General features: G+C 44.2%; 1 protein-coding gene and 3 non-coding genes across 4 annotated transcripts; 1 reads left to right on the top strand and 3 right to left on the bottom strand.

Annotated features, from left to right (window-relative positions):
- The first annotated feature begins 5,200 nt into the window (after positions 1 to 5,200).
- On the top strand, positions 5,201 to 8,344 carry LOC139311913 (zinc finger and SCAN domain-containing protein 22-like). The gene is made up of 3 exons (XM_070936438.1): positions 5,201 to 5,965; positions 6,467 to 6,599; positions 7,347 to 8,344. Exons 1-3 carry the CDS (start codon positions 5,201 to 5,203, stop codon positions 8,342 to 8,344), a joined length of 1,896 nt encoding a protein of 631 aa, XP_070792539.1.
- Positions 8,345 to 14,004: 5,660 nt separating this feature from the next.
- On the bottom strand, positions 14,005 to 14,086 carry TRNAS-GCU (transfer RNA serine (anticodon GCU)). The gene has a single exon. It is a non-coding gene; the product is annotated as a tRNA-Ser (tRNA).
- A 22-nt stretch (positions 14,087 to 14,108) lies between these two features.
- On the bottom strand, positions 14,109 to 14,182 carry TRNAN-GUU (transfer RNA asparagine (anticodon GUU)). Its single transcript has one exon. It is a non-coding gene; the product is annotated as a tRNA-Asn (tRNA).
- An 839-nt stretch (positions 14,183 to 15,021) lies between these two features.
- TRNAN-GUU (transfer RNA asparagine (anticodon GUU)) lies at positions 15,022 to 15,095 on the bottom strand. Its single transcript has one exon. It is a non-coding gene; the product is annotated as a tRNA-Asn (tRNA).
- Positions 15,096 to 16,966: the final 1,871 nt, after the last annotated feature.

The raw sequence follows: 16,966 nt of genomic DNA, 5'->3' as shown, positions 1-16,966 counted from the left end.
CACCTTGACATTGTATTTTTAAAAAAGAAAATAAAAATGTCCAGCAATACAGCAGGAAGGAGGCATTATGGGCAGGCTGAAATGGGAGAAGCCTTCCCCAGCCCAGATCCAGATGTTTTGAAACTACAGTACCCAGAATTCCTAGCAAGGATGTTCCTTGCCAGTTGTTAGACAATTCTGGGAGTTTCCAAGACAGAAGTTTTCTTTCTTTCTTTCTTTCTTTCTTTCTTTCTTTCTTTCTTTCTTTCTTTCTTTCTTTCTTTCTTTCTTTCTTTCTTTCTCTCTCTCTCTCTCTCTCTCTCTCTCTTTCTTTCTTTCTTTCTTTCCTTCCTTCCTTCTCTTTCCCTCATTCCCTCTTTTTTTTAATTTTTAATTTCTTTATTTATATTTTACATTTCTGAATTGCCAAGTTCCTTCAAAAAGGGGCATCAAAATATAAAACAGTATACAACAATTAAAATGTTGAAAGTTAAAATCTTTCTCTCTTTCTTTATTCCTTTCTTCCTTTTTCTTCCTCTTTCCTTCTTTCCTCTTTTTGTTTTTAATTTATTTACATTTTGCATTTCTGAACTGCCCAGTTCTCTCAAAGAGGAGCATTAAAATATAAAACAGTATATAAGAATTAAAATGTTAAAAGTTAAAATGTTTATCTTTCTATATCTAATTATTTATCCTTCCTTTCTACCTCCCTCCCTCCTTCCCTCCCAACCTTCTTAGCACTTAAACCAGACCTATTTCTTCGTCAGTGTGTTTTAAGATTGCATTGCTATGTCCCCCTTTTAAGCCATTCTTTCTTTCATCACAGCTTTTTTTCTTAGAGGACATTCTGCTGAATATAATGGGAGTTTCTGATCTAAACATTCTCAAAAAGTGGGGTCACATACATAGTAAGAAACTGGGATAAAAGACTGCCTTGCCTATCACCTGGAACAACCATAGGCCCAAATAATAAAAGCTTGTATGTTTAGCAACTTGCTGCTGTAGAAATGCAATGCAATGGATTTGAAATACGAGGTACCTAGGAAGTGTGAGTCTGAAATAATACTCTTGTCTATTGCATTGCATCGGATTGTTGCAGTAGGATTGTTAATGCGCTATTCTTCTGTAAAGGCTGTTGGCACAATGAAATAGCATATCGATCAGCCTAATGCAGAGGACTTCAAACTTGGCAGCTTTAAGACTTGTGGACTTCAACTCCCAGAATTCTCCAGCCAGCATAGCTGCCAAGTTTGGGGACCCCTGGCCTAATGTGTCGCTGTATAATTGCAAGCAAGAGGAAAAGAGAAAGGAGACCTTTTAATTGGAAGCTCACAAATGCAGCTGCACTGAGAGAGATTCCTTCTTAATCTGTTTTCTGATGTTGTCAGATTGACTATCGCTATTCAAAATGTAAAATGGAATGGAAATTGCACTGACCTGACAGTAAATAACCCTAATTTTCCATGGTTGAATTCTTTTCTAATTTTCAACAATAAAATAAAATATATTTGCCTTGCAGCTTCATATCGTTTGCATTTTTCTATGATCTAGCTGTTGCCAGACAACACCAGGCTTATAAAACCTGGAATTCCCAGCTACTGTGGCTTTTACTTACCGAGGGAAGAAAGGCGGAATAAACCATAACTAGAATACGATTATTTAGACTTACAGGGAATAACGATTGACAATTATAGTGCTAAGCATTAATCTCCAGATTGTCGTTAAGTGAATAGGAGATAACTACAGATAGGACATGGTGGCTCAGTGGCTAAGACGCTGAGCTTGTCGATCGAAAGGTCGGCAGTTCAGTGGTTCGAATCCCTGGTGCAACGTAACGGGGTGAGCTCCCGTTACTTGTCCCAGCTTCTGCCAACCTAGCAGTTCGAAAGCACATAAAAAAATGCAAGTAGAAAAATAGGGACCCCACTTTTGGTGGGAAGGTCACAGCGTTCCGTGCGCCTTTGGCGTTGAGTCATGCCGGCCACATGACCACGGAGATGTCTTCGGACAGCGCTGGCTCTTCGGCTTTGAAACGGAGATGAGCACCGCCCCCTAGAGTCAGGAACGACTAGCACATATGTGTGAGGAGAACCTTTACCTTTTGTTGTGACTCCGACCCCCGAGGCCGACTTATCGGAGGGAGAAGGCTCCGAACATGAAGGAGAGGAGTTGGCTAGGCCTCCCTCTCCAGGACCCTCCTCTCTGGCAATGCCTCAGGTGTCTCCTGAAGGAGAAGAGATTGGCCAGGAGCCAGGTATCTCCTCGCAGTCGGACAGTGACGGAGATAAGTCTTGGCTGGATCCAAGCCAGCGTCGGAGAGACAAGCACACGCAGCAGAAAAGGAGGCGTGCCAGAGATTAAGCTGAGTCACTGGACCACACCCCACAGGAGATAAAAGGGGGTGAGGTGGCCATTCAGACCCTGTGACGGACAAAACTAACTACTAGCGAGTCACATTGTATCTTTGAAACAACGTTATGTGCCTTGGATTTAATACGGACTGGACTTGACAATTCTTGAACTGTGTGTATCTTGTTTGGGTTTATCTGACAGAGGGACAACCCCTCCCTCTATGAGTAAAGTTCTTGGCAAGCAGCTACTGGGTTGCTGCCAATCCTCTTATCGAAAAAATTTGTTGTCTGCCAGTTTTATTTAATCCCTGGCTATCTGTTTGTGTGCATGTGTGAGACGGGGACAGAACACCTTTACCTTTAAAGATAGTCTATGATTTATAATCACAATTGGGATTAGAACAGTGTTTCTCAACCTTGGTAGCTTGAAGATGGGTGGACTTCAACTCCCAGAATCCCCCAGCCAGCGCTGCTGGCTGGGGGATTCTGGGAGTTGAAGTCCACCCATCTTCAAGCTTCCAAGATTGAGAAACACTGGATTAGAAGGTTGGTCTCTGTGTGGTTTTTAAGCAAGTCATCATAGAATTGGACCAAATTTTTACTGCGGCCATTAAGCAAATCACAGCAAGTTGCTTCCCTGAATCCAATCCATGATCACCCTTTGCAAACTGCTTAGAGGGGTTGAGGAAAAAAAGGAAAAAATCCTAAAGTGGGAGGCCTCCCATGTCAGCGGCAAGGGTTAAAACCATAGAGAGCCAGACCAGAAGGATGGGGAGGGTATATCTTCACCACCACCAAGAGGCTCCGGTTCGATTTAGAGTAGGCTGTAGTTATACTTCAGATTCCCAATCGGCGTCCGAGTGGCAATGCTCGCCGCGGCGTAGGAAAGGATCCTCTCGCCGAAGAGAGTTCGAATCAGAACCGGAAAAGAGGTTCGCCGCGCACCGCTGCCTTTGCTGAGACCCTCGGCTTCTTCGGGGTCCCGATTTCTCCCCGGGAGGAAGCTGCAAAGTCGGGGCGGTCTTGCTTTTTTTCCCTAGTTGTGGGGCGAGAAGAGCAGCCGGTTCGTGGCTGCTGGAGGGAAAGTTGAGCTAAGTTGCGAGAGGAGGGGATTGCACCCGGTTTCTGCCAGCTGCTGCCAGCTACGAGGGTGCAGGGACGCCTTTCGCAACCTAGGCATCATCATCATCATCATCATCATCATCATCATCATCATCATCATCATCATCATCATCATCACCTGTACACGAACGCGCGTAAAAGTCGAGCTTTTGCAGCGGGAGGTGTTGGAGGTTGTTGCTTAGCCAACTTCTGAACGGAACCTGGCGAGTAAGATGGATGGCTTTGCTGTTTGGGGTTGAGTGAAAGCTTTATCTCTGTCTCTCATCTATCTATCTATCTATCTATCTATCTATCTATCTATCTATCTATCTATCTATCTATCTATCTGTCTGTCTATCTATCTCTATATCTCTATCTATAATCTCTATCTATCTATCTATTCTATTCTATCCATCATCTACCATCTACCTATCTATCATCTGTCTGTCTGTCTATCCATCCATCCATCCATCCATCCACCCATCATCTACCATCTACCTATCATCTGTCTATCCGTCCGTCTATCTATCCATCTACCCATCCATCTACCTATCATCTGATCTGTCTATCCTCTAATCAATCTACCTTCTAATCCATTTATCCTCCATCTATCCATCCATCCATCCATCAACTACCATCTACCTATCATCTGTCTATCCGTCCATCTCTCCATCCATCTATCCATCTACCCATCATATATCTCTCTGTCTATCTATCTATCATCTAATCTGTCTATCCTCTAATCAATCTATCTTCTAATCTATTTATCATCTATCTATCTATCTATCTATCCATCCATCATCTACTGTCTACCTATCATCTGTCTATCCATCCGTCTATCCATCCATCTATCTATCCATCTACCCATCATATATCTCTCTGTCTATCTATCTATCATCTAATCTGTCTATCCTCTAATCAATTTATCTTCTAATCTATTTAATCTCCATCCATCCATCCATCCATCTATCATCTAATCCATCCATCATCTATCTATCTATCATCTCTCTCTCCTCTCTCTCTCTCTCATCTATCTCTCATCACTAATCTATCCTCCTCCCAATCACAGTTGGATGCCATTGTCTGTATTTTTAAGGCTTTTTTGAGTTGCAAAATCTAGATTCTGTAAAACAAAAAAGCAAAAACAAATCTTTTCTTTTTTAGCCAACTGCCGGAACCAAGTTTCTCCTTTTATTTATTTCTTTTATTTTTTTATTAACTTTTTTTGCTGTCATTTTGTGTCAAACAACTCTGGATCGCTTACAACAACAAAGAAAAACTGATCAGGAGCTTGCTAATTAGAATAGAATAGAATAGAATAGAATAGAATAGAATAGAATAGAATAGAATAGAATAGAATAGAATAGAATAGAATAGAATTCTTTATGGCCAAGTGTGATGGGACACACAAGGAATTTGTCTTGGTGCATACGCTCTCAGTGTACATAAAAGAAAAGATATATGTGAGCAACATAGGAAAAAAAAATACCTGGTTATATTTTAAATTTAAATTTTAAATGATGTTATCTCCTTGATCTGTGCCATTCAGGGGATCGAATGGGTGTGAATCCAAAATATCTTTGAACCAAGAAATCTAGAAGGTCAGGAAGACTCTAGAAATATATAAGCTTAGCTTTGGGGCAGAATTACTTTCTAAATATTCTTTTGCATATCTATTTTTTTCACTGCAGGAGAGTCCATCTTGCTGCTTATCAGAAAGCTGGTTTTAGCAAAAGATTCACAGACGGGTAGTAAGGAAGGTTTAAGGGATGGAGACCCTGAGTGTGCAGGTGAACATGTCCATGGAGGAAGAGACCATGGAGGACCCGGAGCTGAAGATGCAGAAACAGAGTACTTCGCTGGTCAAACTCTGGTCAGACCTGGAGGCAATGAAAGCCTCCTCTGGCATGGTTCCTCTCCAACAGGTGAAATGCAAACCCGAAGAGGGACTGCAAGATTGCTGGGAAGCCCAGTGGCAGGAGTTCCTCAGGAGCCTGCAGGGTCCTCGCTCAGAGAGGGCCCATGCTGAGACAGTAGAGGAGCCCACGCATTGGGTCAACACGAAGGCCTTCCTAACGTCCTTTGAGCAAGTTGCATCCGCCTGCAAATGGCCCCAGGACCAATGGGTGACTCTTCTTGTGCCAGGACTCAGGCAAGAAGCCAAGGAGGCCTTCAACAGCCTTAGCAGCCAAGAAAGAGGAGACTATGGGAAGGTGAAGGCAGCCATCTTGCGAGGGGAGGCCCTGGCCAGGGAGAAACAGCGCCGGGATTTCCGGCAGTTTTGCTACCAGGAGACCGAGGGGCCCAGGGCTGTTTACAGGCATCTCCAGGAACTTTGCTGGCAGTGGTTGAAAGCTGAGAAGTGCTCAAAGGAGGAGATCCTGGAGCTTCTGGTTCTGGAGCAGTTCCTGACTGTCCTACCTCCAGAGATGCAGAGCTGGGTCAGGGCTCACGGCCCTGAGTCTTGCACTGGGGCTGTACTCTTGGCTGAGGAGTTTCTGTCAAAGCGGAGCTTGGTGAAACAGGAGGAAGAGGTAAAGTTTCTGGGGTGCTCTTCAGCTGGTTCTCCAGAAGATGGAGGAGAATGAGAATTCAATGCATTTTCCACTCTCTGTTTTTTGGGGAATTGTGAGAATCTAGTAGAGCTTGGTTGTCTCAAGGTATCCAAAATCCAAGGCAATGTTAGAGAACAGAGGTTCTTTAATTCCATTTTCTTTTTACATATTAGATCAAATTAAGGAATAAAGCTTTGAAGATGAATGGTACCTTCTAAGTCTGCTTCTCCATTACTCTCTGACTTTCTGCTTCTGTCCAGAGTAAGTGGAGAAATTATTTTAATCTCCCCACAGTTTTGCTACCAGGAGACCGAGGGGCCCAGGACTGTTTACTATCCAGAGTAAGTGAAGGAGAAATTGTTTTAATCTTCCTCCACATCGAGAGAGAGATGGGAGAAGATTGACACATGCAGGTTATCTATTTTCCCATCATAGCTGATGAATTTTGCTCCACTGAATAATTTTTTTGTATCATTCCAGAGTCCGGGTCCTTTGAGGATGATGGCAATTGAGGAGCCTTCCCAGGGAAGCCAATTTCTACCACTAGGTTCATGGGGATGGCAGCTGTCCAAGGAGATGAAGCTGGACATTGAGAAAGAAATGAGTTCATTCGGTAAGCATGAGCTGCATTTCATCACCCAAAGGTGTTGAGTGCTTCTCCCTTGATCTTTAACATCTGAAGAAGAGTTGCTAATCATCGATCCTAGCGGTATAATTCTCCTTCAGGTGTGAGAGAACTGGTTTGACTCCTGCACAAGTAGGAAGATGATTATGCTCCATAAATAGGATGAGAGTTTACATTGATGCCCCTTTTTTGATCTGCTCTGATTTGGTGGCAAATCTGAGTCAAATGATTGCATTTGCATTTAGATTTATATTATACTTATTTAATTAAATGGACTCTTGTTCTTATCTAAAACAGGCCATCTGGCAGTTATTGTCCTCCCCAAAATATTCCTCACACCCAGAAAAATATTGTGAAATGGAGAAGCTGTTGAAGTTTACCTTTTCCATGATTTATTAGGTCAGGAACGTGTAGATTTCCCCCCCCCCCTTTAAAACAGAGTGGTTGTGTCACATAAACCCCAACATAAAATTTGTTAGTAGAGTAGCCCACATTAACCACAAAGTATTTGATATCTAAAAGCATACATGGCCTGCGATTAAACATTCGAAGAGGTTTATGTTTAAGCAAGATTAAGGAACACTACATAAAATCCAGTAGTAAGGAATTGCTACTAATACAGTGGTAAAAGCAAGTGTTTGTGAACTCTAGAAAAATCCTGAATCCTACAGAATTTTGACCTAGAATGTCACCTGAGCTTTATCTAAAGACTTATGACCTACTTCCTTCCCCAAGGTGACAATCACAGGCTGATGAACCAAGACAACCATCTTCGTCAGAGCATTTCTGAGGTACCAGAAAATGAGATACTGAAAAGAGACATCATACCATCCCAGCATTGCAAGGAGGAAGTGAGGCCTAAGAACCAGGAGGACCCAGAAACAGAATGGAATTCCCCAAAAAGAAGCTTGGACGAAGTTGTTTCTGTCGGTAAAAGTGATTCCGATCCAGAAGAAGCCAAGACCGGCCATAAAATCCACCAGTGTCACTGTGGCAAACGTTTCCAATGGAGCTCCAATTTTCGGGTACACGAAAGAATTCACACCGGAGAGAAGCCGTATACGTGTACGGAATGCAGCATTCCTTTTCGTAAATCTGCCCAACTAAAGGCCCACACAGGAATTCATACCGGCGAAGTTCCCTTTCGGTGTCCCACGTGCCAGAAAACTTTTACCAGCAGCTCCAACCTCATCACCCACAAGAGGATTCATACCGGAGAGAAGCCGTACCGATGCACGTACTGCGAGAAGAGCTTCCGGCAAAAGGGGACTCTCACCATCCATGAAAAAATCCACATGGACGAGAAGCCTTTCAAATGCTTGACGTGCGGGAAGACTTTCCGCCAGAAGGGAACCCTGAGCGTCCACGAAAAAATCCACTTGGGGGAGAAACCCTACAGATGTCCCAGCTGTGGGAAGAATTTCCGCACTGCGGCCGTCCTGAGGGTTCACGAAAGGATCCACACCGGGGTGAAACCGTATCAGTGCTCTGTGTGCCTGAAGAGCTTCACCGACGGGTCAAACCTCATCACCCACGAGCGAATTCACACCGGAGTGAAACCATATCAGTGCACACGTTGTGGGAAGACCTTTTGTCAGAAATCCGGCCTGATGACACATGAACGCATTCATACAGGGGTGAATCCATACAGGCGCTCAACCGATCAGAATCATTTAGAGGGAAGATCAGATCTCAACACCCATCAGGGAGCAAAGCTGGGAGAGAGATCATAGACCAGAGATCTTCATACTTGGCAGCTTTAAGACTTGTGGACTTCAACTCCCAGAAAGCTGGCTGGAGAATTCTGGGAGTTGAAGTCCACAAGTCTTAAAGCTGTCAAGTTTGAAGACCTCTGTCATAGACAAACAGGTAATCCTCAGTTTACAACGGTACGTTTAGGGACCGTTCAAAGTTACAACGGCACTGGAAAAAAGTGACTTAGGACTGTTTTTCACCCCGTTGGCCACATCCCCGTGGTCATGTGATCAAAATTGGAACTCTTGGCAACTGCACACACGGCTGCAGTGTCCCAGGATCACGTGATCGCCTTTTGCGACCTTTTGAGAAGCAAAGTCAACGGGGAATCCAGTTTCACTTTAACAACCGTGTTAACCGAACAACTGCTGCGATTCACTTAACAAAAGGGATGTAATATGGGACGAAACTCACTTTTATTGTCTTGCTTAGCAACAGAAACGTTGGGCTCAATTGGGGTTGTAAGTCGAGGACGCCTGTACTATGATCAGGACAATCCTTGATTGAAGGTGAGGAAAAAGGTTTAGTTAGAATATCTTTGTCTCCGTGGCCTTTCATACTTGATATGTATGTCACGACTGGAATTGCGGATACTTTCACCAACTGCTTATTCTCTTACTGGACCTTAACGTTTCTCACATCAAATATAGATCACATAGTTAACTTTCAATTAAAAAAATAATAAGTACAGATAGTCTTTAACTTACAACCAGTGGTGGGATTCAGCCAGTTCGCACCACTTCGGGAGAACCGGTTGTTAACTTTCTGAGCAGTTTGGCAAACTGGTTGTTGGAAGAAATCATTAGGGCAGAGAACCAGTTGTTAAATTACTTGAATCCCACCACTGCTTACAACCATTTGTTTAGCCTGTTGAAAGTTAGAAACAGTTAGAAAGTTAGAACAGCCCATTTGTAAGGATTGCCTCTCCTCCTAACTTAAGGAAGTGAGGACTCTTGAAACGGGAGTATTTCAAAAAGAACCTTTTATTAAGCAGAAGTGACAGCAATGGATTCAAAGCAGCGTCTGAATACCCTTAGGCAAGACAAGTAGAATTAAAGCAGTAGAGACCCCTCCCCTTAGCCAGAATGCAGATTTAGCCAATCCACAGGTGTGAAGATGTGATTTTACCAGCTGCCCTGAGAACCGAATAAGCATATATTCCCATGGTTATCTTAAGTTGGCTATCAAAGTGAAATAACACACATGGCCATCCCTTCTATACATTCCCCAAGATGTGAGAAGATCTCAGGGCGCTTCGGCGCCAGGATACAAGTTATAAAATACCAGTTTTCACAGGCAATACTAATGAATCGAATCCAAGCCCCCCTTCCCCCTTCTCCCAATTGAATGGCAGCATCACTTTTAGGGATCTAACACTACTAAGTATTGGATCTATTTGATTATTAGAAGGATAGATTCTCTCATCTGGAATACCTGTTTTATTTAATACAATATTTTTGTTGAATAAGGATGGGAAAGTTCATAGTTATATGTAGACTCGTTATGTAAGGGAAGGAGAACCTACCATTTTTTTTTAAATTTACAGGTAGTCCTCGACTTACGACCACAATTGAGCTCAAAATTTCTGTTGTTAAGTGAGACATTGGTTCAGTGAGTTTTGCCCTTTTTTACGACCTTTTTTTTTTTTTTAATTTGATTTATATGCCGCCCTTCTCCGGAGACCTTTCTTGCCACAGTTTTTTTTTAATTAATTAATTTATTTTTATATGCCGCCCTTCTCCAGAGACTCAGGGCGGCTTACAGTGCGTTAAGCAATAGCCTTCATACTTTTGTATATTTTATACAAAGTCAGCTTATTGCCCCCACAAACCGGGTCCTCATTTTACCCACCTTAGAAAGGATGGAAGGCTGAGTCGACCTTGAGCCTGGTGACAATTGAACTCGCAGTAATTGCAGGCAGCTGGATGTTAAATGCTGCCTTAGTAGGAGGCATTAGCCTCCTACGCCACTCAGGCTCCTTGTTAAGTGAATTACTGCACAGTAACAACTAGTAACTAGTTGTCAAGTAAATCTGGCTTCCCCATTGACTTGGCTTGTCAGAGGGTCGCAAAATGGGATCCCATGATCCTGGGACACTGCAGCTGTCATAAATCAGTTGCCAAGCATTCGGATTTTGATCATGTGACCATGGGAATGCTGCAGTCGTCCTAAGTGTGAAAAATGGTCCTAAGTCACATTTTTCAGTGTCGAACGGTTACCACATTGTAAGTCTAGGACTACCTTTTTTTATCAACAGCCAATCAGGATGGATGGATTCTTTTTGTTTTTTAAAATTAGATATATTAAACATTTGGTTTTTTTATCCCCTCTTTCTTTTGTACACAAATAATTTTTTTTCTCTCTTTTTTTTCCATTGTTAATGTTGGATGTTTGTTTTTCTATTTTGTATTTTACTTTAGTGGATAAACGAAAATAAATACAAACGTGAATGTTACACCTGCACTAAAAAAGTGATTTAAGACCAGCTTATGCAATTAAAAACTGTCATAATCAGAATCAGGATAGACCAGGAAGGGACCTTGGAGGTCTTCTAGTCCAACCCCCTGTTCGGGGGGCTGAAATGCTCCTGGTTCGAACCGGATCGCCCAATCCGGTAGCGATGGCGTCGGGTGGTTTGGAGAACCAGTAGCAAAAATCCCTGCCCCCCTCCCCCCATGCCCAGCAGAGCCGCACAATCATCAGAGGCTTTTTTTTTACTTTTAAAAGCATTTTTTCTACAACCTCTTTGGCCGAAAAAATGCTTTTAAAAGTAAAAAAAAAAAAAAAAGCCTCTGATGATCGCGCGGCTCAGCTGGGATCGTCAGAGGCTTTTAAAAGAAAGAAACCCTTTTTTTCTTTTAAATGCCTCTGACGAGCCAAGCTGAGTTGCCTGATCGGCAGAGGCTTTTTAAAAAAACCTCTGCCGATCAGGCAATTCAGCTGGGATCGTCAGAGCCTTTTGAAAGCATTTCGCCGAAGAGGTTGTAGAAAAAATGGTTTTAAAAGTAAACAAAAAAAAAAAATTGGCCACGCCCACCCAGTCACATTACTCCCCCCGCCCCCACCAAGCCACGCCCACAGAACCGGTAGTAACAAATTTTAGATTTCACCACTGCCTTATACCATTTCAGACAAGTGACTGTTGTCCAGTCTCTTAAAAACCTCCAGCAATGGAGCACCCACAGCTTCTGAAGGTCCAACTGGTTAATTGTCCTCACTGTTAGGAAGTTTCTCCTTAATTCCAGGTTGCTTCTCTCCTTGATTAGCTTCCATCCGCTGTTTCTTGCCCTGCCCTCAGGTGCTTTGGAAAAATAAATTGACCCCCCCCTCCTCTTTGTGGCAGGGCGGTCAATTTATTTTCACAGGCATACCCATAGTCACGTGATCAAAATTTGGGAACTTGGCAACCAGCATGCATTTATAATGTCTGCAGCAGGGGTGGGTTCTAAATTTTTTTACTACCGGTTCTGTGGGTGTGGCTTATTTTATGGGTGTGGCTTGATGGTCATGGGACAATTATTTAGGATTTAGCAGAGGTACTGGTCTACCAGGCTTTTAACTACTTGCAGAGCTGTACCGATCTACCCATTTATTTTTGCAGGCACTGATCTACTCATGTATTTTTGCAGGCACTGGTCTACCCATTTATTTTTGCAGGCACCGGTCTACTCATGTATTTTTGCAGGCACTGGTCTACCCATTTATTTTTGCAGGCACTGATCTACTCATGTATTTTTGCAGGCACTGGTCTACCCATTTATTTTTGCAGGCACCGATCTACTCATGTATTTTTTCAGGCACTGGTCTACCCATTTATTTTTGCAGGCACTGATCTACTCATGTATTTTTGCAGGCACCAGTCTACTCATGTATTTTTCCAGGCACTGGTCTACCCATTTATTTTTGCAGGCACTGATCTACTCATGTATTTTTGCAGGCACTGGTCTACCCATTTATTTTTGCAGGCACTGGTCTACTCATGTATTTTTGCAGGCACTGGTCTACCCATTTATTTTTGCAGGCACCGGTCTACTCATGTATTTTTGCAGGCACTGGTCTACCCATTTATTTTTGCAGGCACCGGTCTACTCATGTATTTTTGCAGGCACTGGTCTACCCATTTATTTTTGCAGGCACCGATCTACTCATGTATTTTTGCAGGCACTGGTCTACCCATTTTTTCATCGGAAGAGGTTGTAGAAAAAATGCTTTTAAAAGTAAAAAAAAAAAAAGCCTCTGATGATCATGCGGCTCAGCTGGGCATGGTGGCGGGGGTGGGCACAGGGATTTTTGCTACCGGTTCTCCGAACCACCTGCTGCCATCGCTACTGGATTGGGCGATCCGGTCCGAACCGGGAGCATTTCACCCCTGATATTGTCCTGTGCTGTAGTTTCACTACAGATGATTACTCAAGCAGCAAATGGAAAAACCACCATTCATAACCTTCAAACTTTCAAGCCAGATGATCCATCTGTCACCTGTCAAGACCATCATCCTGCCCTGAGAATTAAGTTCCCTGAAAGGACAGAGCTGGGAATGAGGGGGCTTTCAGCATGGGAATTTCCCATGCTCCATTACCACTAATCGTCACCCATAAACTGGGAGGCAGAATTTTATTTGTTTATTATTACTATTCATTTCTGTACAGGTCATCCTCAACTTACAACTATTCGTTTAGTGATCATTCGAAGTTACAACAGAACTAAAAAAAAAAAAAAGTTACGAACATTTTTCACACTTAATGACCATTGCGGCATCCCCATGGTTACGTGATCAGAATTAAGATGCTTGTCAAGTGACATTTGTGATATTTGCCCTGTCCTGGGGTGACCTTTTGTAACCTTCTGACAAGCAAATAGGGAGGACAGATTCAATTAACAATCATGTTACTAATTTAATTGATGATTCACTTGACAAGTGATTCACTTAACAACCGTGGCAAGAAAATTCTAAAATGGGACAAAACTCCCTTAACTGTCTTGCTTAACGAAAGAAATTTTGGGCTCAATTGTGGTCGTAAATTGAGGACTACCTGTAGAAGACTTTTTATACAATTACTCCCTGCCAAAAATCCAGAGATGGTTTAGAACAGGGTTCTCCCAATTCTGGGAGTTGAAGTCCACCAGGCTTAAAGTTGCCAAGGTTGAGACCCCTGGTTTAGAAGTCTGTTGCAAAACAAAATTTAAAACAGTAAATATTCAAACGAGATCATTATGATTAATAAGAATATCCGGGTGCCTTCCAGGTCAATGTATGTAGCATATTGCCAGACATTAAAACATGGTTTGGGTTCCATAATTCAAACTGGCAGTCATTTTTCATTGGAGCTGGAAACCAAAAGGATAGTTGTCTATGAAAAATATTAGGAAAAAGCCCCCAATATTCATAATGGAGATTATTTGGAGTGGTGAGTATGTATCTTGTCAAAGAAAGAAATTCCCAAAATAGCCTAAGATCGAACTGGAGGGAACAACAGAAATTGAGGTACTTCACAAGGAAAGCACAACAGTTCTATCCCTGAAGAAAGAGCACAAACACTGCAAAAATAGCGACACAGCTCAGTGTTTCACCCTTCCAATATACAGAGCGGGACTAATCCTTTCACCCCCAAATCCTGCAACCTGAAGGAAAAGGTGTCGACGAGGGTGGGATTCGAACCCACGCGTGCAGAGCACAGTGGATTAGCAGTCCATCACCTTCACCACTCGGCCACCTCGTCAAGGGGGCGGGGCACCCATGGCCGTCCCTGGGTGGGCTCAAACCACCATCCTTCTGGTTAACAGCCAGACGCGCTAACCCCTTGCGCCACAGAGACAGGCACAGGCCTCCCCTTGACTCTCTCTCAAGTGTAGCAGCTGCTGCAGGACAGATGGGGCTCCCTCCCCCTCCCCTCTGGGGGTGCACACTGTCAGTGCCAGATTGATGCAACAGAAGCATCTCCTGCCACAGAGATGCAGGCTTTGGCTTCAGTCCCCACACCAGGAGAGACGAAACGGGGATTTTGTTTTCTAATAGATGGCTGCCTGCTGGCTAAATATGTCTCCAAGCAGCTCTCGTTTTTCCAGGCTGGCAGCTGCACAATCAACCACGTCTTGTTTTGAGTCTCTAACATCTCTTGGCCTCGAGTGCCAAAGCCCTTCTATGTTTAATGCTTCTGCTTCTCAACCGACTTGGTAGGCAAACAATCTCAGCAACTGCCCAGGCATTGAGGAGGCATTAATGTTACGTTTGTGTGAGTCAGATCTGAGTATCGGCTGCTGCTCCTCTCCTCCTCCTCCTCCCTTTTGTCTTCCTAGAAGTAAGATTAGGTCATACAGGTGACCTAATCTTTGCAACAGGCAGCTGTTTCAGGACCCTGGAGAGCTCCCGCTGAGGACCGCTTTGGGCTGCCTTATGCCTCTCCAGCACTTCTCCCTCCCAAGGAAGAAGCTCGGGACACGTGGGGCGATTCCTCCCCCTTTCGCTTTAGTCACTGACTGTGAGTAAGTCTGCCTTGATCTTCCTTCTGCACCCTGGAGGGTAAAAAAAAATGCAGAAGATGGTAAAGTATTTAGTGAGAAATAGGATCAACACGGTGAGAATTGAAACTTCCAGATGAAGAGCTGGGTGCAGCATTCAATCCATCACCTCTGCTCTGAATCAGAGAAAACAGGCCGTCCCTGGGTGGGCTCGAACCACCATCCTTCTGGTTAACAGCCAGACGCGCTAACCCATTGCGCCACAGAGACCTGGCACAGGACTCCCTCTCCGCTCCCCCCACCTGAACATCCAGAGCTGGGCTGGCTAGACAGCAATCAGACCCAGTGTGTTCCTCTCTCCCGCCATCAGATGGGAAAATAGAAACCCTGGATATAAATATTGCTTCACCTGAGACAGACTCTCAACAGCTGTGCCAGTGGTGTAGGGGCATCATGCAGGGTTCCCAATCTTGTGACCCGGGTTCGAGTCCCGGCTGGCGCAGGTCTCCTTCCACCTTTTGCTCTTCTAGGATGTACAGGCAGCATCACTGGATGAAGTTTTCACCTCAGATTCTGTTTTAATGGGAGAAGAAGAGAAATGCTCTTGATGCCTCGCACTGGCAACACCTTGGATCCTCAGCAGGAAGCAAAATGTAGAAATAACTTCAGGATATCCTCACTCTTGAGCCCGGAGCATTAATCTGCTTTTGGTTTGTGAGGATAACCACAACTGAAGCCCCAGAATGACTATCAGTGGAAGAAGTGACAGCTGAGATGGGATTTGAATCCATGCATACAGAGTACAGGGCATTAGCCGTCCATCAACTCTCCCACTCAGCCGTCTTGTCAAGGGAAGGGTACCTGCAGGTGCTCCTGGCTGACCTCAAACCACACCCCCTCTTCTGGTCAACAGCCAAAGCTCTTTAGTTTAGTTTAGTTTAGTTTAGTTTAGTTTAGTTTAGTTTAGTTTAGTTTAGTTTAGTTTAGTTTAGTTTAGTTTAGTTTAGTTTAGTTTAGTTTAGTTTAGTTGTTTAGTTTAGTTTAGTTTAGTTTAGTTTAGTTTATTAAACGTCTATACTGCCCTTCTCCCGAAGGACTCAGGGCGGTGTACAGCTATGTTAAAACACACATAAACTCACAAAATTTAAAAACAATTTAAAACAAATATATAAAATTTGGTCCACAAAGTTAAAAATTAACAAACAACTCAATTTAAAATTCATATTCTAAGCCAGCCCAGCCTGTTGGAACAAAGGAGTCTTAAGGGCACGGCGAAAGGTACGTAGGTCGGGGATAATACGAACCTCCAGGGGCAGGTCATTCCAGAGGGCAGGTGCCCCCACAGAGAAGGCTCTCCCCCTGGGTGTCACCAGTCAGCATTGTTTGGCTGACGGCACCCTGAGGAGTCCCTCTCTGTGGGAGCGTATTGGCCGGTGGGAGGCTACCGGTGGCAGAAGGCGATCTCGTACATACACAGGTCCTAAGCCATGGAGCACTTTAAAGGTGGTGACTAGCACCTTGAATCACACCCGGAAGACCACCGGGAGCCAGTGCAGCTCGCGCAGGAGAGGTGTTACATGAGTGCGCCGTGTCGCACCCATAATTACCCGCATGGCCACATTCTGGACCAGTTGGAGTCTCCGGGTGCTCTTCAAGGGGAGCCCCATGTAGAGAGCATTACAGTAGTCCAGACGGGACGGGACGAGGGTGTGAGTGACGGTGTGCAAGGCATCCCGGTCCAGAAAGGGACGCAACTGGTAAATCAGGCAAAGCTGATAAAAAGCTCCCATGGCCACAGCCGTCATATGGTCTTCTAAAGACAGCCGTGCATCCAGGAAAACACCCAAGTTGCGAGCCCTCTCTGAGGGGGTCAGGATCTCGCCCCCAATACTCAGCGATGGAGCTAGCTGGCTATATCGGGACGCCGGAAGCCACAGCCACTCGGTCTTGGAAGGGTTGAGTCTGAGTTTGTTCCTCCCCATCCAGATCTGCACGGCCTCCAGGCACCGGGACATCACGTCAAGGGCATCATTGGGATGGTCCGGGGTGGAGATGTATAGCTGAGTATCATCAGCGTACTGGTGGCACTTCACCCCAAAACCACGGATGATCTCACCCAGCGGCTTCACATAAATGTTGAA

The sequence above is a fragment of the Pituophis catenifer genome, unplaced genomic scaffold (genome assembly GCF_029215685.1).
Source record: "Pituophis catenifer annectens isolate HBS135680 unplaced genomic scaffold, rPitCat1.0.hap2 SCAF_2, whole genome shotgun sequence".
Taxonomy (NCBI): Eukaryota; Metazoa; Chordata; class Lepidosauria; order Squamata; family Colubridae; genus Pituophis; species Pituophis catenifer.
The sequence above is the reverse complement of the archived record's forward strand: the minus strand, read 5'-3'. Positions and strand labels throughout refer to the sequence as shown.

Bases quoted from the DNA above. Each gene is read 5' to 3' on its own strand.
- LOC139311913 (XM_070936438.1), top strand. From the start codon at position 5,201: ATGGAGACCCTGAGTGTGCAGGTGAACATGTCCATGGAGGAAGAGACC. The intron at 5,966-6,466 runs GTAAAGTTTCTG...GTATCATTCCAG, and splicing joins TGGTGAAACAGGAGGAAGAG to AGTCCGGGTCCTTTGAGGAT. The intron at 6,600-7,346 runs GTAAGCATGAGC...TCCTTCCCCAAG, and splicing joins GAAAGAAATGAGTTCATTCG to GTGACAATCACAGGCTGATG.